At 36.3% G+C, this 22,245-nt stretch overlaps 1 protein-coding gene across 1 annotated transcript; it reads right to left on the bottom strand.

Moving 5' to 3' along the window:
• Positions 1-664: 664 nt before the first annotated feature.
• Positions 665-15,611, bottom strand: LOC104606755 (transcriptional corepressor SEUSS-like). Its single transcript, XM_010272118.3, has 10 exons — positions 15,245-15,611; positions 13,211-14,323; positions 12,980-13,099; positions 12,700-12,748; positions 12,319-12,533; positions 12,153-12,221; positions 8,353-8,450; positions 5,209-5,302; positions 2,541-2,610; positions 665-2,278 (listed from the first exon to the last, which is right to left on the bottom strand). Exons 2-10 carry the CDS (start codon positions 14,267-14,269, stop codon positions 1,299-1,301), a joined length of 2,754 nt encoding a protein of 917 aa, XP_010270420.1. The 5' UTR covers positions 14,270-14,323; positions 15,245-15,611; the 3' UTR covers positions 665-1,298.
• Between the last annotated feature and the right edge of the window lie 6,634 nt (positions 15,612-22,245).

Raw genomic sequence — 22,245 nt, 5'->3', positions numbered from 1 at the left:
ACTGGTGGATTGATGCCAAATCCACAGCACCTCCTAGATGACTGTAATTTTAGATTTCTGAGGGGGAATACAGTCTACTTATCCTTAATATTATAAATGCTCAGTCCAAACCTTTTGTCCTTTTTTTTCTTTAATCCAACACGATAGCTACTAAGACTGCGTTTGGAAATGATGCAAATAAGTACGAATACAAATATATAGTGTGTAAAACGGTTCACATAAATTGCAAAATTGAGTTAGTTTTGCACTGACAAATTTATCTTCTTACCAAACAGATTTTTAGCTATAATAGATGCAAACATGAATTACAATGAAATATATGCTTTTTTTCTTATCAAAAGCCCAATTGAATGCAAATTTACCTCTTTTTTATTGATGTACTTTTACATCTTATTATCAATGTAAATATGCATTGGCCTGTCATTTGTCAATGCATAAATATAATGTTGTCAAACACAGGCAAACGTGATCGAGAGTGCAAATTTACCCTAAACCGGAATTTACACTTCATTTGCATCGTTTCCAAATGCAGCCTAAAGAAGCACACTAGGGAGCAAAATACCGATGGACAATCTGAATTGTGCCACGAACCCGGTATATGCCCGTTTGCAAATGTCAAGACTGGAAAGTGGAAAGCTCCAGGCTTCCAGATGAGCATAACCTGTGGGAAAAGATTACCGTTTTCCTTTGCGCATTAAACTGGATAAATTCTTCTGTACCGATTGTCCAATACAAAGCAAGGCCAGCTGAACAGCTTGCAAACCAACACACCCAGAGATGAGAGAGAGAGTTTAAAATTTAACACACTGATGACATGATAGTTACAAATGGCCCCCAAATGGATGAGGTGGATATACATATCCGAAAGAATGTGACCATGATTTCCCATTTTGAGGGTGTTAGAAGGGGATAAGCAGCCATGAATCGAAAACCATCAAGTACAGGGGCTTGCCAAAAAGGGGCTCGCTCTCACATACCAGGTAAACAAGGCGTGGAGGTGGAAGAAACTCAGGAGGGTAATGGATCATATATATATATATCGTTTCAATGGTCACACTTAGATATATATATTTCCCTTTCCCTGAAATTAGTACACAAGAGGAAGGAAAGCCCAGAAACTATAGCCATGATGAACAAACGTATTTACTCACTGGCAGGCTGTTCCCATGTATTCCTCGCACTGTTCCAGCAGCATTTCTCGATCATTGATCACGAACTGAAAGACGACATCGTTCAGTGGCAGATCTGGCGGAACTAATCAAGAAAAGTAACACCGACAATCACATTGCCAAGCTTTTCTATGGAGATGGTTTCCAATCAAATTGGAGATTATTGAAGTTATTTACTGCTCCGAGTCCGCCCAATAGCCGGTTCCCCAAATCCTGTTGCTGATGGTTCATGCCCGGATCCTGCGGCATTGCTGGCATGCCCACCCTTCCGTTCAATGTCATGGCATTATTGCCCATGGCAGCTCTGATTCCAGTTCCCATGGTGTTCTGACCAATTCCAACACCCAAGCTGCCAAATCCCACACTGCCAATAGTTGAGTTACTGGCAATCCCATTTCCTACTAAACAATTCCCACCATTGAGAATGGTGTTGTTGCTTGTCTGCACAATCCCATTTACATTCTTCATGTCATTCCCTAAAGAACCAACACCAACCATACTACCTCCATTTAACTGGGAGGACATCATCAAATCTTGTATTATTTGCTGCACAGAGCTCTGGGTATCATTTGGATCAGGTTCATTGGACTGTGTTGGCTGTTGCATGGATATATTGGCCGGTGAATTTGCAGAACTTATGTGGTTGTTGGTGGCCGCTGGTAAAGTACCATGAGAAGTCTGGGGCCCATTGTTAGAGGTTGACGGTGTTGGTGATGGAAATGGGGAAGATGGATTGGGCTGAGCTGGTGGTAGTGAACTTGAGGAGCCCGCAGATGGTATTTGAACTGTGTTCCCACCATATGAACCGTTGGTATTGTTCATTGGATTTTCCTGCCTGGAATTCATGGAGTTCTGATGGAGAAGACCAACAATGGTACTTGTAGTAGAGGTGGTAGATGCCATGTTGTGTGAGTTATTTACACCGACAACACCATTGCTAGCAACAAGTTGCACTGCAACCTGGGCCGAACTCTGGTCATTGTTAGAATTCTGTGCCATCGTTTGCTGCTGTTGTTGTTGTTGTTGCTGCTGTTGCTGCTCAGGTTGTTGAGCTTGATTATGGAGTGCAGATGATGGATTGGTTCTCCGAGGAAAGTTGATCAAGCTTTCTGAAGAAAAAAGAAACTTAATTACCATTTTCCCTATAATACTATGCAACAAGAATGTGTTGGTAACAGTAATCATTTATGAAATTGTAATAGAAACCTCTTGACAAAGAACAAGAGAGAAATGAAGAACCAACATTACCCAGATACAGAAAAGACATGGGTGGACAACCTCACAAAACACAAATGGAAAGGAGAATAGGAGGGAGAAGGAAAAGAAACAGAAAGAAAACAATAAAAAGAAAAAGAAAGACAGTAGACTTACCCATAGGTCCTGTTCCTGTTTCTCGACTATAATCAATTAGATCTTTCATACTATTAACCACCTCTGAGATCTGAAATAACAATCCATCATAATCAGATTGCCTGGACAACCTTAAAATTTCTCAAACATTAAAGATACAAAAATAATTACAAACTCCATAAGAACACAAACAATGTTAACTTACAAGAAATGTTTATACCAGACATGTTCCATTATTTGTTAGTCCAAGAACAAACAAACACAAAAAAAATAAGTGTAAATATAATTATATAGACATTTTCGCTCATAGTAAGGACCATATTTTAAAAACCAAGCAGTGGTGCATCCATCCATGACCATCTGTTTCCTTTCTCTTTTTTTATTAATAAGAAAACATTTTATTAAATTATAAGAAATCATTGAAGATTACAACCACCAGCTCCATAGAGCTCGGGCATCCCTCAATTATCATTTAATGTTGCCTGATACAAATGATCTCTAGACACCCTTTGTTTGACCAACCCATCAGCCTAACCATTTGCTAACCCTCTATTCCATTTGAAAGAAGCCTCAACTTCATCTGCAAGCTTTCTGATTTCTCTTAACTCTTGTCTATAGACTCATCTTCCCCGACTGATGTTCCTTAACCAACCCACCACTAACAAAGAGTCACCTTCAACCACCACAAAAGCCAAACGATTTGCTGTTCCCTTTCTCTTTTACCTTCTCATTGGTAACAAAGTTGCTGAATCCAATGAACAAGATAAAGGATATAGCTCCACAGGAAACAAGGGCCAAGAACTCCAGAGGGGAGAGAGAGAGAGAGAGAGATCCCCAAACCACAAACTCAAGGAAAGAAACGGCTCCCCTTGGAAATCCAATTCTGGTTTGCTAACCGTTGGCTGCAGTAAAAGGAATTCAGATTGCTAATCAGCACGGAGTGGAGAACTTATTAATTAATTGAAGGAGATCCTAAAGTGGTTGTGGGCTAGCTGTCAAATACAGACTCAATTGTTTGGAGTTATAGGGATCAAATTAAAAAATTTAAATGGTTAACAAGACACAATGTGTAGATACCAGTGGGTGGGTAGGAGGCAAATGTTTTGCCAGTTTATCTTGCTAAACAAGGATCTGCTAGGGATCTGTTATTTTGGGCTGCTTTGTAATCTTTATTTCTGACCACTTGTAATGTTTAGGGGAGGCTGCATCTCATGCCTCTCCAAGGAATGCTTGTAAAGTTTTATTCTACTTGATTAATGAAATTAATTTTCAATTATCAAAAAAAAAAACAAATTCTGGAATACCTTTGATCAGGAAATAGACCATTAAATGTTTCCTTCCACATATTTACTCCATGTCCTCAGTTAAACAAAAAACTTTTTCCTACTTTGTTTGGTTCTGAACTTTCCTGGGAGTTGAGATCAAGGAGAGGCATAAAGGACATTGAAACTTCAGAAGACTTGAATCAGGAAAACTCAGTTTAGGGGATCTTCTCTGAGAAGTCAAAATCAGGAAATCTCATTTTAGGGGACCTTCTTTTGTAGATCCTTTTTTTTTTTAAACCTTCGCTTCTCACCCGAATTACTGCAGGCTTTCCTGGTAAAAGCCATTTGCAAAGTGAAAGTTCTACCAAAATTAAAGGCACTCTTTACAATGCAAGCAGTGGATCTACTTTCCATTTACCAAGGGAAGATAATTAAAGTTTACAAGGGCAGTGATCTTATGAACAATATGCAAATAAAGAAAACGAGAATATTCAGAAAAAGGTCCTAAAAAGGAAGTCAGTGAAGACATTTTGGTCAAAGCAGTTCATTGGCTAAAAACATTAGATGCTTTTGCACCTCAGATGAAATTCATTATTAGGAGCTGGCAATGGGAGACATTCATATACAGATAGATCTACAATTTCAGTGTAGTAGTATCCACCAAGCAGAAACCAAATCAAGTCAACTTTGATGGCTAGTATGGGTTATCCTGGCATCTTTGGCATGGGTGGAATATTAAAGAGCAATTATAGAACCATCATAGCCATCTTTTCCAGACCAGTAAGAGTTCAGGATCCAACAATGGTGAAGTTGATGGCTGTTTTACAACACCTAAAGTTGACTATAATGCTAGATATCAGAATTATGGTGGTGGATGCATAGTCTCAGGTAGTTGTTCATTGGTTGAACTTTGAAGACCACAAACCAAAGTTTGTGGCAATAGAATTACAAATATGTTGTGAAGTTAAGCAACTGGAATCCATCAATATAACACATCAATGTCTGTCCAAAGATTCTAACTATGATACTAGAAAGGCATAATATCTAAATATCATAACCAGTCAACTGAAATTATAGAAGTGGTACCCAATTAGCTGGTAGCCTGGTACTCATCGAAACTCACGAGGGATTTTTATTGGTTAAAGTTCTTCCGCTATCATACCTTTCCATCATCATTGATATTGCCCTCTCTTTTAATCAGAGACTCAATATCAATGTTAAGATTATCAAAAATTACAAGAAAGGCCCCAATCAGGATTATTATATAACTCTCTTGCTATAAATTTTTCTTCATAAAATAATCCCATTACTTGTGCACTTACAAACCTAATACTCCAACATAGTGTAAACAGGATTTCCTAAAAAGATAGCAGTGCACCAAATTAGAAGTGACAGATATCCACCCTAATAACTTAGACTTATACCTGAAGGCATCGCACATATCTTTTTGTATATCCTAAGTCATTCACTAATGGCACCTCCAAAGCTTTTGCCAGTTGACGAGCCGATGCAACAAACCTGAAGCAGAACCACAAATATTAAGGCAAGCTCACAGTCTTGATTGAAATAGAGCTGAGGTTGAGAACAAAGATTGTCAATCATTACAGTGAAAATTTTAAAGAATCTCAAGCCCCAAGATAGACAAAATACAAAACCAAAAGAGGAAATCCTAAAAACAAATTTATGGTGGGCTGAATGGAGAAGCAGAAATTGAAGTGGAAATTAGAGGGAAAATAAGCTAGTAAAAGCACAAAAGTTTATTGAGGATATTGGTGATTTGGGATGGAGAAAACTGTAGTTTAGAGGTATGTAGGTGGGGAAGAAAACATGGGTGAAAATTTTAGCAGCAACAAAATGCATCCTGAAATAGTTCTATAAGCTACAAAGAACAGCAGGAACAAGTATTTGGTAGTTATGCTCAAAGCACACAAACCAAAAAGTATGGAGTATGGTCTTTGTGTTTAATCATTTTTAGAGCACGTTTTTTGTATGGGGATAAGGAGCCTAAAATCTTTCAACCTAGCTTTGCTAGGAAGCTGACTGTGGAGGTTTGATGCTGAACCTGATAAGCTCTGGAAGAAAGTAATAACAGAAAAATATGGGTTTGATGACAGTGGTTGAGGTAGTGGTCTACCTTAGCCGACTTATGGATGTAGTCTGGAAAGGAATCTGCAGAGCTTCAAACCTGTTCAGAAGGGGAACCGGCTTCAAAGTTGGGAATGGGAGAAGGATCAGGTTCTGGTTGGGTCCCTGGACTGGGGAGAGTTCTCTTAAGGAGTTGTTTCCCACCCTGTTCAGTCTGACTGAAGATAAAGAGGCAATGGTAGCTGATACCTTTGTGTTAAGGGACAATGCTATATGCTGGGTTCCAGCCTTTAGAAGGGATTTCAATGACTGGGAGATTCAGTAGGTTGGAAATCTCCCAGCTTTGCTTCAGTCTCAGGTGTTGAATCTGCAATCCGAGGATTCCCTAATGTGGAGATGGAACAGAAGTGGGGAGTTTTCAGTTAAATCCCTCTTCCCTAGCTGGGTTATTTGGGGGACTGTGGCACCCTCCAAAGTCAAGTTCTATGTTTGGGTGGCAGCTTTAGAGAAGTGTCTCTCTAAAGAGATGTTGACGAAGAAAGGTTTTAACTGTAGTTATCTGAGGTGTAGCCTCTGTCGTGTGTTTACAGAATCAATAAACCATCTGTTTTTACACTGCAATTTTGTTACAAAAATCTGGAACCACTTCTTAAGAAGTTTGAGGTTAAGTTGGTGCATGGTGCATGCCTTCCTCAGTTAAAGCTTGCCAGGATGCATGGCAGATCCAAGGAATGACAAAGAAAGGAAAGAGGTGCTGGTCTTCCATTCCCTTAGCAATTTTGTGGGCAGTATGGACAGAAAGGAATAGCAGGGTTTTTAATCTCAAATCCTCTTCGAAAGAAGAAGTCATCAATATGGCTTTAGGCTTTGTTAGAAATTGGTTGTGTATTCTTGCTGACTTTAAAGAGGTTACCTCTGACTGTAATTTTTTGAGGATGACCTTCTTTTGAGGTCCTTCTGGCTTTTTTGTACAGCTTTTCATTATACAAAGGACCTTTTCATTAATACAATTATACTTTACCTTTTGGTCAAAAAAAAAGAGCACATTTTTTGTATATCTAAAGATTTTGACATACATTTGGATTCAGAGGTCACACGTCACTGGGTAGAGTCTCATTTGCCATTCTTTGGGCAAATCAGGAGAAAGAACATCCCGGACCTTCTTCCAAGGATATGAGAGGTGATGATGGATAGGTAGCAATCCTTGCAGAGTTCAAAGAGAAAACTTTAGAAGTAATTTACAGAGCAGCTTGTTTCCTTCTTTTTTTTTTTGGTGAGGAGAGGGAGGCGGGAGTGGAGGTGATTTTACTGCATAACTTCTTATTTATTGATCTCTACACCTCAAGGATGTGTATTGTCCTTCCTTGCAAAGCTTCTTTCAGGAGATAATTTCATTAGCAAAAAGAGACAAAAAAGGTGTAGATGAGAGGATGCACAAAGGCCATATACAGAATATACAGCCAAACCAGATTTCATTGTTATAAATCCAAAAAATAAAAAGAAAAAGTAGGATTTGGCAAAGAAAAGGATGAAGAAGAACTTTCAGAGTTCGAAACTCAAAAAAAAAAAATTAAAAGAAAAAAAAAGACTCACTACATATTTCACCTTGAAGGTTTCCCCTTGGACAATAGATTTGGCATTCAGCAGAGAGAGAAAGAGAGAGAGAGAGGGAGCAGGAGGGAGGGGGAGAGAGAGAGAAAGAGTTTATTCATTGACATCATAAAGTGAATCTCGATTGGATTAATGCAGTCTAAAATGCTGAGCAAACAAGGGAGCTTGGTACAAAAGAGCACTACATGCAATCCTTTTAGTTTAGGTAAGCTCAAAATTTTAGTTTAGTTAAAGGTCAAAAATATAGTATGTAAAAAAATACTGGAATCACGAAAAAACAGAATCATGAATTTCTTTAGAAACAAAGAACCTTGAGAAGAAAATTGTTGGATGCCAATTTAGCATTAGCACCAATACAGGGGTCACATATTCCCAAAAATTAGGCCAAGGTATGGATTTATTTTCTACTCTAGTCTGCACTCAAGAAGAAAATACAAATATAACAACATACACAATCATACAAGCAATAGTTGTGAAAGAATTGCTCCTTTCCAATAAAACTTCAGAAATACCTGATTGGAAGAATACAAAGATATTTAGATGGAATACATATAAGAAATTAGACAGTGAGTTGGCATGAAGAATGAGCTTACAAACTTTCCCCTCATTCAGGGCACTCAGATTTTTCTTATCTATGTTCTTCTTTCATTTGGAAAGAGGACATTCTAATATTAAATCCAGCATATGCATGAAATGATACCATTGTAAAACCAACTTTCCAGAGCAAATCAGTAGCAGTGGTAGTAGACAACTCTTCAACCACTATTGATCATAATTCATCAAAAGAAAAAAAAAAAAAAAAAAACCCACTATTGATCATAAAAAACTGTTCAACCACTAACACAAGGAAATAAGAGAGGGTGGTGACTCACATATTGCAGTTATTTTGTAGTTCCTGCACAGATAAATTAGACGATGCATTTTGAGTAGCAGCCTGGTATTTTTGAGCTGCTGCACCAAGCTGACTAACCTGCAGAACAGAAACAATATTAATCAAGGATAGACTGTTAAATATCCGCCACATCACACACATCATCCCAGACTCCCAACATGATTTGTTAATGGAACCATTACAATAGGGATAAATTAAAAATATAAAAGAAAATTGTTGTTGAAAATTTTGTTGAGTCAAGTCCCAACTCAATTACTCAACTAAGCCATGTCCCAGCTCTACAAGGTTGGCTACACGAATCCTACTTTCCTTCAGGATCCATGTTCACGAGAGTTTGTCAAAAAGTTGTGATGTCGGCTGCCAACCTGACACAACCCTCCTTTATCAAGGCTTAGGACATGCAGTGTAAGATACACTCCACACTATCAATAACAGTCCTCAATTCCATAAGTGTTCCCTCATCAAAAGAAAATGAAAAAAAAAAAAACAAAAACATAATAAAAGCATGTGTTGCTAGGGCAAGTGAATCAACAATTAAAGAATGCAAGAACAAATATATACATACATACATACATACATAAGTACATTTTTTTTATAAATATATACATAAGTACATAAGTACATATTTGGGTATAGTGCAAGTAACAGGGAGTCTTTAATTCCAGAAATGCAGGAGTACCCTTTCATCCAACATATCTCCAGGAAAGACACTAAATTCATCATAAGAGGATTCTTCCTCCAATGAAAATCATGACATACATCTTGGCACTTGACAGAGACGTACATATTGATTTTGATCCTGTGGTGTATTTGGAATTTATTCATCAGAAAGTTGACCTAGAAAGGAGTCTAAAGATTTTGGATGTTAAAGGTTGTTGGATGATCAAATTCTTCAATGATTTGGAAGAGTGAGGTCATATCTCTTCTGAACAAGTTAGGAAGGAGGTTGAGCACAATGGACCTAGAAATCCACCTTATAAGGGAAGGTTCAGGAGAGTCAAGTCAGATAGGTGTTTTTCTTCCAGGGATCTATTCAGGGCTTAAATTTGTTTTCTTTGGTTGTTGACTAAGCTGGGATCTTGTTGAATTTGAAGGATGGGATGCTTTAGTTACTCCTTCCCTCCAATTTCATCTTAATGAATTCTTTATCAGTAAAAAGATAGATAAACACAGACAAAAGATGTATCCATCATTGATACCTTCCTACATTAGCAAATCATTAATTGGAGACTTGAAAAATTCTGATGATGCCGTGTGAGATTGTTTATTAGGAACAATTCAAACTTGGAATCTGCAACCTTTTTTTTATCAGCAATCTGCAACCAAGGGTCTCTTGCAGCATGGAAGAGCTTGAAATTTTGCAAAGATACAGGAATTTCGTCTATATTGGACAAGGGATTACATGTCAAAGTTAGCCCATATAGATAGAAAATTCGACAGAGGGTCGAGAAATATGGTTTATCAGAGGCTCACAAAAAGCAGCTTCTCTGAAAAGGTCTTCCTGTCCCCTACAAAGACCTTGACCTATGACATGAGAATGAAGATGAACGCCACTGCGAAAGACATGTTTTTTTATCAGCAGCCAATGCTAAAGACAATTATTTCCAAATTAAGGAAACAGTAGAAATATGATCCAAAGTGGGTTTCATCATTATAACTGAAGAATTTTAAGAGAGGTTAGACATGACAATTTGCAAAGCGCAAGGCTTTAAGGAAGACTAAAGATTATTCAAAGTATCAGGTGATGCTATTACTATACAGGATTCTTATACTTGTACAGAAGAATGCAACACCTCCCATCCAATGTTAGCAAACCACAACTTCAAATAGGACGAAGGGCTTCTGAAGCAGTGTTTTAGGAGTGCAAGGCACAAGATATTCCTTGAAATTTAAATAATATCATAACAGAGTGAAACTGTAATGTGATTGTATCTTGGATAAATTCTTGCAACAATATTCCTTAGAAGTTTAGGAAATGTGTTAGAAAGATCTTGAATCTTGGGAATGAACCGCTCATTCAAATGGATCCCTAGAAGTGCTAATGAAATAGCAGATCACCTTGCCAAGGATGGGGCTTCAAAAGAAAATTTGGAATGGGACTTTTCGGCTTCAGATCCGGGTTGTAACTGTTTCTTCCATTTTTTCTGTTTTGATTTATTTTGCTTGTTTTGTTTTGTCACATATGCTGTTTGTATTTTGTCCTTGCTGATTTTTTCAAGGACATTTTTCAGTTTCAATGAATTCATGTCATTTATCAGGGAAAAATGAAAGGCACAAGAAAAGTGCAGGGGGGTTTTTGCACCCGAGGAACAGGCCTTTTGGAAGCAAGGTAGACAATTCTAAAAAATTCAAAAATATAAAAATAATGTTAGTTCAGAAAAATGTAAACTTGAATTTTAAAAGAAATTAACTATTAGCTCAATTAAAATGCATAAACATAAGTACATAACATATATAACATATTCAAAGTGAAAATGTAGATATCAAACATAACATACAAAACATATTAAAGCACTCAACAGTTCAAGCATATGAAACTTTTAACCTATTTATACTTAAAAAAAATAAACTTTTAATCTGTTTATTTCTCTCCCAATTGCATTAATTCAGGCAGCCAATTTGATGTTAACATGTTGCATTACTAATTCTACGAGATTGGCCCTCCACCTCCATAAAGCCCTCTTGATGCAAGCCTAAACAAGTCCATGTAAGGGTCCAAAATCTTTTGTCCATATGTAAAGAGATGTTTTGTAATATTAGGAATAAGAATCAAATATTATTTGATGAAGAATGTCGTGCATTAAGAAGAATGAGAAAATACTAGCAAAAAGGGAATTCTGTAAGAGGCTTCAGGCATTTGAAAAGTATTTGTTTTTTATTTAAATGTTAATAAACCATTACTAATTTATAAACAGTATTAAAAGGTAACAGAAGCTGATGAATCATTACAAAAAAATGCAAGTCCACCAAAAATGTAACAGAAAAAATAAAAGCTTTTAGAAAAGGCACATGCCTAGGATGCAAGGCGCACCAGGCAAATGCCTTTTCAATGGGCTGTGCTTGGGCTGAGGTGAAGTATCTTTCTCTTGCACTTTTTCCTGACAGTGCTGGCTTTTTCCTCATTTTCTGGTAGTACTATTCTGAGGTTCAGGTTGGGAGCCTGAGATCAATGTCATTTTCTAATCAATCCAGTGCAATCATTTCTAGAGCCACAGATTACATAGTATTAATAAATGAAAACCATCCTGAGTATAAGATGCCCTGAATAATCTACAAAATTAACAGGAAAATAAAATCATAAGCCACACACAAAAATTAAATTGACAATAGGAATAAATTATCCTGTCAAAAGGTTAAAACAAATCAGCAAATGAGCAAACTGGGTCTATTGTTGTTATTCCTATGGAATTCAATCAGACAAAAACTTAAAAGCCATTAAAGTGATAAATCCTAAATATGATAAAATAAATAGAAATTAAATGATATCAATCATTTCAAAGTCAACACAACCACCAGATGAGAGAGAGAGAGAGAGAGAAATGGAAGGACAGAGGGGCGTAATGTCATATAAGAGCCTCAGCTCAAACGCTCAAACGCTCAATCACTCAAGATACTCTACTTCCATGAGGTAAAAAGATCCTGTCTGGATCAATTCTCAAGTAGAACAGAAGATTTGACTACAGAGATGCAGTTATTTCAAAAACAGTGACACTGTGACAGTAATAGCAAGAAGCACCAAACTACAACCCTCATTATGCACTTGAACATGAGTTGATTTACCTGAGGTATGATCAATCTCCGAGGAATAAGCTCTTCGTGACGGCGAGCACAAAATTCCCAGGAACATATCTAAATGGGAAGCAATACAAAGATGATCAGTAACACCTCTAGAAAGAAATGGTCAAATTACATGTGAGGCCACTTAGCCAGGGTCTGAGCATATAACCTTTAGATCTGGAGAGAAAACAATCCGAAGCTGACCATCACGAACCACACGTAATTGCTCAAATACACTCTCCTGTATAGCTTTTGCATAATCAAGGACAATCTGACCTTGTGCATTCTGATATTCACGAGGCATATCAACATAAAGGAGTTCTTCTAAAGTACCACTATCATATTTGATTTTGCACAGTCTGGGTAAAACTTCAACAGTTGTTTCTGAAAGAAGAAAAAGAAATATGAGGTGGAACTAAAGAAAAAAAAGAAACAGAAGAAAAGATTCATAAGATGGATTTCAGAGAAACAAAATATTTCTAACGATAACAAGAAAATCTTGAAGTGCCACATCAGTGTCAAATTTTTAGAACCAAGAATAAGGGCATACCAAAACCACGACCAGGCTTGCGGTTGCATATTTCACAGTGCCATACGTCCTGTGAACATTGCAATAGAATTTATCAATACTCACAAAGGCATTTCTAAAGGATACTATACCAAGCATATAAGCATGAAATTTAAGTTAAGCTCAAGAGGCAATCAAGATTCTCCAATAATTGACCTTATTTGACAAGAAATGCAATAAGACCGACCAATTACCTGGAAGGGAATCTTCTTAAATAGAAGCATAATATCACCAATAAACAACAATACTTGTCACTACGCACCTGAGGAAAAACACCAGTCGTTTGCCGGCCACTTCCATACAGGGAAACACACCACCTTTTCTTGGCATGGGGGGCAAAATACTCGGCAACAAACTTCCTCCAGAACTCAATGTTGTTATCCTACATTACAGAAGCATAATTAAAAAAAAAAAAAAAAAAAGAAAAAGAGGAAGTTTCATTTGTTCTAACCAGCCAACAGAAGTTTCATCTCTAGAAATGACAAGATCTTACAGCAGGTCTGTGTTGTTGGTGATACATATAGTTTGTCAGCCGACGAGCACACATCCCAGGTTCATAGGCAGGTTTTATTGCAGATCTAACAGGCAAATTCTGCTGTTGAAACTGTTGTTGTAATTGGGACCGTTGCTGGGGCAGTGCCTTCAAAAGTTGATGCTGTTGCTGTTGCTGCTGCTGCTGCTGTTGAAGCTGCAATATTCTTTGTTGTTGCAAAAGATTAATCTGGGCAGCAGCAGCCTGAGAATTCTGCCTAGACATCTGAAGGAACTGCTGTTGCTGTTGTTGCTGCTGAAGAAACAATGATTGATCTGAATGCTGTGGCTCCATTTTGACCGGTGCCAGACTTCTCAAAGTCTGGATTTGCTGTGGCTCCAATTTCACTGGACCCAAATTTCGCAACGGCTGCAGCTGTTGCTGCTGACTATTCTGATCATTAGCCATCTGTGGCTCCAACTTCACAGGACCAACACTGCCTAGCCCACCCCGAATTGATTGATATTGCTGTTGCTGTTGCTGCTGGTGGTGGTGGTGGTTATGAGGAACAGAAAATTGCTGCAGTGTCTGCTGACCATGTTGAAAATTCTGTGGTTCAAGTTGCTGAGACTGCTGTTGATCTGGCAGTGCCAGCTGATTGCCAGAAGGGTTCGGGAATTGTTGCCCTTGACCTTGACCAGACGTGCCAGGAGTTGGAGCATTTGATGCCGCAAATGTTGCAGGTGAAGAAGTAAAACTCATGCCATTGCCTACTCCAGAAAGTGGATCAGACTCAGCCCCTGTATCAATACCTCCACGTTGGAGACCTCCCGTACCAGAAAGCCCAGGATTAGTGCCACCATTACCATAGGATTGATTGAGGAGGGAAGAAACATTGGGCATGTTACCAAGAATATTCATGTTATTATACTGAGTACGCGGCGAGACGAGAGAAGGGAACGTTGTCTGCGAAGGGATTGGAGCACCTTGGACTCCTAGAATGCCAGAGTTTGTTCGGAGCATTGAAGGTGCAACAGACTGGGCACCACCGACTGGAGTCGGAGGCCCCGACGGCACCATCTTCTTGAAAGATGTAATCACAGCCTTCAAATAACACTAGTCGAGAAATTTAACCTAGAATGGCATGAATTACAATTTAGAGATTCAGACTCTGGAGATCCAAACAAAACATCAACTAAGAAACAAGGACCACAAAACCAGACTTCTCACTCAACAATTGTTTCCAGTATCAACGACTTCATTTCTCATTATGCACTGATACTGAAAAGGCCTTGCATCTAATCGACTGGTTTTGGGAAGCAGAGAAAACTGGAGTAGAAACAAAGAAAAATAAAGCCAAGAAACAAACTTTGGCTCTGAGAATTCTATAACTACAGCAGTTTCACAGAAATAACAATCTCTGGCCAGAAATTGCAACACTATATATGAATCACGAATCCTTAGATGACAGAACCCCGTAATGACATTACACAATACGTCGTCCCCTTACCAAAGATAAACAAATAAATCGATCTTCTTCAATCAAATGCAGCACCTACGAACACCAACCCGTACACTTCTAAACCCTTAACACAAGCATCAAAAGAAGCCTCAAGAATACAGAAAGTTATAATACTATAACCGATCTTCCAACACCAGTGCAATCAAACCCAAAAAAGGAAAATACAAATTGAAAACCTCATAAACCCAGCTCAAACCTAGTGGAAAACTACTTTTATGCCAAAAATAAAAGAGAACTAATCAAACAGGATTTCTCCCACAAATCCCGAAGCTCAAAATGCTATCTTTACACCGAAAACCAAAAACCCACAGTGAAATGAAATATCACTTACACTACAACCGTAACCACAAGCATTCAATAATCAAAACAACAGTCAAAACCCCCCTCGATCAAGCCCTAAATTATAAAATCCAAACCAGACCAACTCTCCAAATAATCAAACGAGTGAAATCTACAACTTTCAAAGTCCAAAACTGAAGCTCAACCCAGAAAAAGAAACCCTAAAAAGAAAAGAAAGATACAATACAACTTACACGAGTTGGAATTCCGTAGTGACATACTCTGAAACTTCGACTTCGACCGAACAAAACCGAAACGCAAATCATCAGAAAATTAAAAAATAATTTTTTTCCTCTTCTTTCTGTCTCTTCTTCAATTGATTCAACTATTAAAATAACCTTCCTTTTCTTCTCCTAGGGTTTTTTCTCCTCTGTTCTTCGTTCAAAGTCGTTTCTTCCTCTGTATCTAATCCCTCTCTCTGAGACTTCCTTCTGTGTCTGAGTTGTTTTTTCTTTCATTTTTTTTTTTCTCTTTGTTTCTGTTTGCGAGTGTAGAGAGAGGAGAGAGAGAGTCCTTGCGGACGTCAAATGTGAATTGTATCGGATTGAATTTTGCTTCGTTCCCTTCTTCACCAGCTTTCTCCAAATAAGTCAAATCTTCGTCCGCTCGAAGACTTGCATGCCATCTCCTCCCATCGTCACCATCATCATCATCATCCATCATATTCATGTGTCATGATGGTGGTATTCCCCATCTAGACCGCCTTAGGTTCAACACTCGCTTTTACACCTGCGCTCCAATCACTCACCCTAAATGCTTACACGTTTAAAGCGCGTACTATTTTAGAGTCTTTGATTTGTCAATTGGAATATGCAAACCGTTTGATGGGCCATCAGCAACATGGTCGGCGCGTTTGTAAAGACGCGCGAGAGTGGGGCTTCTTCTTTCAGAGTTCCGACCAACGAAAAGATTAAAAAGAAGACGCGCCCTACGATTTGGCAGGTAAGATTTGTACCCAAAATGCCAACGTTTGTGGGTTGAAATTACGGTGCCTACTATGACGGTCTATTTACTCATGGAAACGAAAAATCTACGAGAATTTCGGATAAGAAGCCCGACTATCACAGGAGAAAGGGCGAACCGGGTTAATCCGGTTTGACAAGCTGGTTCTGTCAATCTTATGAAAAGGCCAAATCGGAGCCCGTGGCATTAAAAATTAGAGAAAAGTATGGCACCCAATGCAGATTTCTGAATTTCACTGCAGAGCTATAAACATTCAAAATGTCAAAAACCCCCACATGCCGGCCCCCGAATTGCCATCAATTCCAAACGGGCACCCATCCTAATTGTACTTTGGGCCTAAAAATTATAACCCTGGGCTGAATGGTCATTCTCCCTTAAAATTGTATCCAAACCCGACAAAAAATGGATTAGCCTGTTGGATTATTCGGTCCATGAACAGATAGATCTGTTCACAAATAGAGGTGATTATCAAAAACCAAAAAATTGAATTAAACCAATGAAATCAAATCGAAAATTTCACTTAACCAAATTGGTCAATTCGATTTTGGTTTGACAACTTTGAAAAACTAAAGATATCAATTCAGTTTCAGTTAATCAAATCTATACTACCTATAAAAGAGTGAATGCCCCTTGTTTCTAGAATTTTCAATAGACGTTTTCTACCTCCTTTGTCTAAGCAAACAGTGAGCATATATGTCCTTTACTCTCACTTAAGAAACTATCCACTTATAACCATTCAGGAACTGCACACTTATAACTATTCATAAACTGCTCGCTTATAACTATATAAAAAAAGGTCTATTAAAGAGTCCTTACGATGAGAGTGTCATGGGGATTAAAAAGAGAAATAACAAGTATAGTGATTATAGTCCCTACACTTTATCATTAATAGATAGATAAGGCTTAAATAAGCACAACACATGCATGAAAGTATGAAACAAAACAAATCTACCTTCATCGAAGGCACTGCCACGTGCATACACGTTTCATTGAAGGCACTGTCGCGTGCAAATGTCCCTTATTTATGGAATTTTCATTGGACATTTTCTACCCCTTATCTAAGCAGCATACAATAGGCATAAAGAGGGCATATATGTCATTTACTCTCACTCCAAAAACTGACCAGTTATACCAATTCAAAAACTGCCCATAAATTATAAATAGTTTTTTATCTTAGAGATAATGCCATGTGCAAATGCATGTACATTTTTACTAATATAAAAACAAGTGAAGTGATTAACCAAACTAAGATATATATTATTTATAATATAATATATTACAAATATAGTGGTCAAATTGAATAAGCCGGATTACAACATATAAGTACAATCTAATTGGAGCAATTAGACCAAACCAGCTAAAGCACTATGGCGTACTCCATGAAAGACTGTAGTGCTTCTTGGAAAGTTTTGAAAGATCTTGCAATAGCCCAAATAGCCAGCCGAGCTTTTGGAGTATTATCCCTAAGGTAGCGTTCGGTTTGAAGGAAAAAAGGAATGGAAATGAAGGGGAAGGTAACCAAATACAGCCTAAGTTTCATTTGAAACTTCTAAAAATTAATTAATTTTCTGTCTTTTTGTATCGTTTTGGGTGCATGTTTTTTTATTGTTTTATTATATGAAAAGACATATCAAACGCTGCCTACATCTCATGCAACAATAAGGTGGTGCTTGGAAATATGAAATTTTGCCACTAATCCTAAAATTAATTAGATCAGTGGTCAAAGTGCTATTTGAAATGCCATTCCCTCTTCCTTCCTTGAGAATGAAATCTCATTTCAGCTTATTTCAATTTTGATTCTAATTCCTATCTCAATCAAACAAATTATGGGAATAGATCATTCCAATTCTGATTTTAAGAAATTTTAATTCCAATTTCAATTCTGACCGTAAACCAAACAGACCTTAAGTGCCGAGTCATCACTTACTGCTTTTAAGCAATATACAAGTTATTTTTTTAACTCTTTTACAGTTAAAAAACTTCCGTAGTGCGGGAAAAGGAAAAAAAAAAAGAGTTTTATAGTGAAAATATATTGCAATAGCCGGTTGGATTTGGGCCTGGGTGCTTGGCCCAACCTGAGGTCCAGCCCAAATTTATCAATCTAGGCCTAGCCCAAGCTTAATCCAAATGTAACTTGGGCCGGGCTTAGATGGGCTTGAGCATATTGGTGGGATTTCAAAGAATGTATAAATATATTTTTGTATAGACATCTTTTATTGATCTTTATGCCCAAATTAGAAATAGAACTAATTGAAATTATATAAATATATTTACAAATATACATATATAGTATATATAAGTAGAAAGAAATAGATATTTTTATGTAACTAAGATGCCTGTATGTTTTGGACAGGTTCAGGTCGGACTCAAACTAACTGAGACCTCAACCCAATCCCAACCCATGTTTAGGCCAAGCCCATATCTTCTGATCCAGGCCTGACCCGTGAAAAAACCTGGGATGGATTGGGTTAGTCTCCAGTTGGGCCCATTCAGGTTGCAGCCCTACAAACTAATTAGCGGTAATCTATCAACTTGTATATGCAATTGAATGAAGAAATAATGTTGAAATAAAAGGATAAAAAAAAGATCCATTAGTAAAAGAAATGAAAAAATATTAAACTTTGAATATTACATTTAGAATAATAAGAAAATCTCACTTGATTTATCTAAAAGGCTAAAAGCTTGATTAGTTTTTTTGCATTAAACTCTTTAAAAACACTGAGAAAAGCTAATAGAATTTTATTTGTCTTATTGATTTTCTCTTCTACTCTTTTAGTTTATTTGTCTTATTGATTTTTCTCTTCTACTCTTCAATCTAAGCTGAGTTGAGCTTTTAAACCAGACTTAGAAATGGTGAACCACAAATTGTATTTTTATGCCAATTTATGCTTTTTGGTTAAAATCAAATTAAACGAGGACTACACAATAGATTAACAATTACCATAGGAATAAAAAAAAAAGTTATAGTTTGAACAATGTCTCAGTGTGACAAGTAGGGAAAGGATAGCAATTTTCCCATCCCACTAGGTACTTGGCTTCCCTTACCTGATTAGTCAAGTATGGAGACTACTTTGGCAAGGACGGGGATGAGGATGGGGAATGGAGTCCCTACCCTGCCTTGATCTTAATTGCAAGGTTTGTAAAATCAATCCAGAGACCGAATCGGTATGGGTCTGATTATTGGGTTGAATAGTCCAATCGTTTAAACCGAACGGTCAGCCCGTTCAGACAAAAAATTAAAAAAATAAAAACAGTCAAAACCGTTGAACAGTTCAAACGGATTAATTGCTCAGGTCAGCGGTTTGTTAACCAAATCAATAATTTTTTTGTAAAAATCTGGATTTGGGGAAAAACGGAACCGATCACTTGATCTTTTCTCGATTTTTCCAGTCCGGTTTTGAAAACCATGCCTAATTGTAATATATTAAATATTTTTAAAGTATTATTTATATTTTATATATTAAATATTTTAAAATATTAAAAAATATATACATATATTTAATATTTTTAAATATTATTTGTATATAAGTTATTAAATAGATTTATATTCATTCCAACTCAAACAAATGCTAGTTAATTTTTAAAGCAGTTTAGATTAATGATATCTTTCACATTTTAATTATTTTTTCAAAGTACAATTTTGATTAAAAATAAAACTGAATTCAGGGTTTTGGGCCCCTAATGGGGAACTTGTCTCCATCGAGGATTGGGGATCAGGGGTCCAACCCAACTTTTGTCATTCCTATGATTATTCTTGATGGATTAGAAACTACTTATATATACCCACATAGCATAAATAGGACCTCTATCATGTCACCATTTAGAGCCATTAACAATTCTATAATACTAAAGTTGCCCCTTAACGCTATGTTTGGTGTGAAGGAAAAGGTAGCGAAAGGAAGAGAATGGTAGGAAAACATATACTAAAGGTTTCCTTATCTTTTCTTTCCTTTCCCTACTTTTTCCTTCAAACCAAACATAGCTTTAAGTGTTCAAATCTTTGGGTAAATCATTTCCTCTCTCTTCATCGTCCCTAAACAAACGAGAGTGGCAACCCCCTTGTTTCTTAAACGTATAGGGTCAGTCTCGATCTCTAGAGTGACATCATGGTCATCATCGTTGTCTGCCTAGTTTTTAAGTACCAAAAAGTGATGTCTTCTTTGTGCTTCATCTGAGACGATGATGCACGACTTCCTTCTTTTTTTTTTCTTTTGGTTATGTTACTATTGCTGTTCTTGAGTTTTAAGTTCTTTGGGTTAGATCACACAAGTGACACAACTCTCTCTCTCTCTCTCTCTAAATCCCTTTCATTGGTTAATTACCACTACAACCCCTTCAAATGCCATCAGTTACCACACTACACTCTGTTTCTCTCTCATTCATATTTGTTCTACTCATTCCAAAAAAGGATCAAAGTATCGGTATCAGGTATCGTATCGAATAAGTAAGATACAGATACAAATACATTTTGGAAACACATGGATACGAATAAAAGGTATAAAAATGTTTAGATACGAGAGAAATGCATACAAATTACATAAATACATTAATAATACTAAACCAAAAGCTGAATTATCTATGAATAAGATATGAACACATGAGAAATGCATACTTCAGTAGGTTATATGAAGAAAAATATTACAATAAACAATACCGGGACCCTAGAACATTCAAACATCATACAATAATTATCACTCTTTTAATTTTTATTAATTTTTGGAAATATTCATTAATTAATTTATTTAAATAAAAATTCTTTTTTAAATATGTTTGCATTTTTAACATATAATGCTTTTATTTTACATATAATTGTAAAATAAAACAAATAAATCATTAAGGTAAATAAAATAAATTATTTATGATTTTTCAGTTTTTATTAAATTTTTTGAGGAAATTAAATCATAATCATTTCAGTTTTTAAAATAGTAATATTCTGTTTTCCATTAATTTTATTGGGAATTTTATTTATTTAGTATTTTTATATAATAACTATTTTTTCAAGTAATAACTATGTTTTCATTTTTAACATATGACTATGTGTAAAATAAAATATATAAATCATCTAAGGAAGATGAAATATACTATTTTTATAATTTTTATTTTTTATTAATTTTTTGGAAAAATGAAATCTTAAATTATTTATTTCAGTTTTTATAATACTATTTTTTAATTTTTATTAAGATGAAAAATAATCCAAAAGTTGTCAATATGCAATTTTGTCAAACTAGGCACGGATATGCCTCTGTATTAGTGTATATTGGAATGTATCCACTGATACAACACGATACAACCCGATACAGAGGCATATTGTGCCGATACGCATGACTCATGGGATATGTATCCAATCGTGGCATATCCTGTGTCCATGACCATGGATACGGGATATGATATGCCTCATATTGAGAGTATCGTATCAATACCTTAATCCTTGATTCCAAATGCCATTGTTATTTAAAATATGGTAGAACTCTGTCAACCAACTCTCAGCTAATATATGGGGGAAGATAAAGAGAAAAAAAAGCCAAGTTCTGCATCAATGACCATCAAGTGCCACTAGATGAGTTACAGAAGGACCTGGTCCATTTGCAATGGATGGGTTAGATGGACCAATGTCTCAAACTGCAACACATTCTGTTTAACACAAATGTCTCAAACCGGAACACATAAATTTCTCCTAAAAAGGTGAAGAGAGAGAAGAAAAAGAAGAAGAAGAAAAGAAAAAAGAAACAAAATGGCATATTTTGAAAATTTAATGTACAATTAATGATATTTTTTGTTTTCAACATTTTATTTGTTAAACTTAACCTTGGAAATGTGAAAACAAGGTACATTTAAGTTGTTTTAAAAGTTCAGAATATATATATATATATATATATATATATATATATATATATATATATTTGTTTCTCAAATGTACATGATATATATAAATAATTAACCAATTAAAATATTATTCTTCAAAAGCCCCACTTTTCTTGTCTTTGAATTATTATTATTATGGGTAAATTGCTGAAATTTCCCCTGAATTTTAATCGTTGCTGAAACCTCCAACGAAGTTTGGTAATTGCAATAACTTTTCCTAAACTCTTTGACATAGTAGCAAATAGACCCCCTATGTTAAAACCCTCTAACAAAAGGCACGAAAACGTCCAAAACACTCATACAATTACTATTGAAGCTAGTTTCTAAGAAAAACAATACAAACTTTATAAACAACAAAAAAAATAGGGAA

This window comes from Nelumbo nucifera, chromosome 5, assembly GCF_055504915.1.
Source record: "Nelumbo nucifera cultivar China Antique chromosome 5, China Antique-T2T, whole genome shotgun sequence".
Taxonomy (NCBI): domain Eukaryota; kingdom Viridiplantae; phylum Streptophyta; class Magnoliopsida; order Proteales; family Nelumbonaceae; genus Nelumbo; species Nelumbo nucifera.
This window is presented reverse-complemented; position numbering and strand designations above follow the sequence as displayed.

What these genes read in the sequence shown, in the direction of transcription:
- LOC104606755 (XM_010272118.3), bottom strand. Translation starts at nt 14,269, where the DNA reads ATGGTGCCGTCGGGGCCTCCGACTCCAGTCGGTGGTGCCCAGTCTGTT. An exon ending in GGAGATTGATCATACCTCAG is followed by an intron (nt 8,451 to 12,152) that starts GTAAATCAACTC and finishes TCTGTTCTGCAG; the next exon opens with GTTAGTCAGCTTGGTGCAGC. An exon ending in AACAGGAACAGGACCTATGG is followed by an intron (nt 2,279 to 2,540) that starts GTAAGTCTACTG and finishes TTTTTTCTTCAG; the next exon opens with AAAGCTTGATCAACTTTCCT.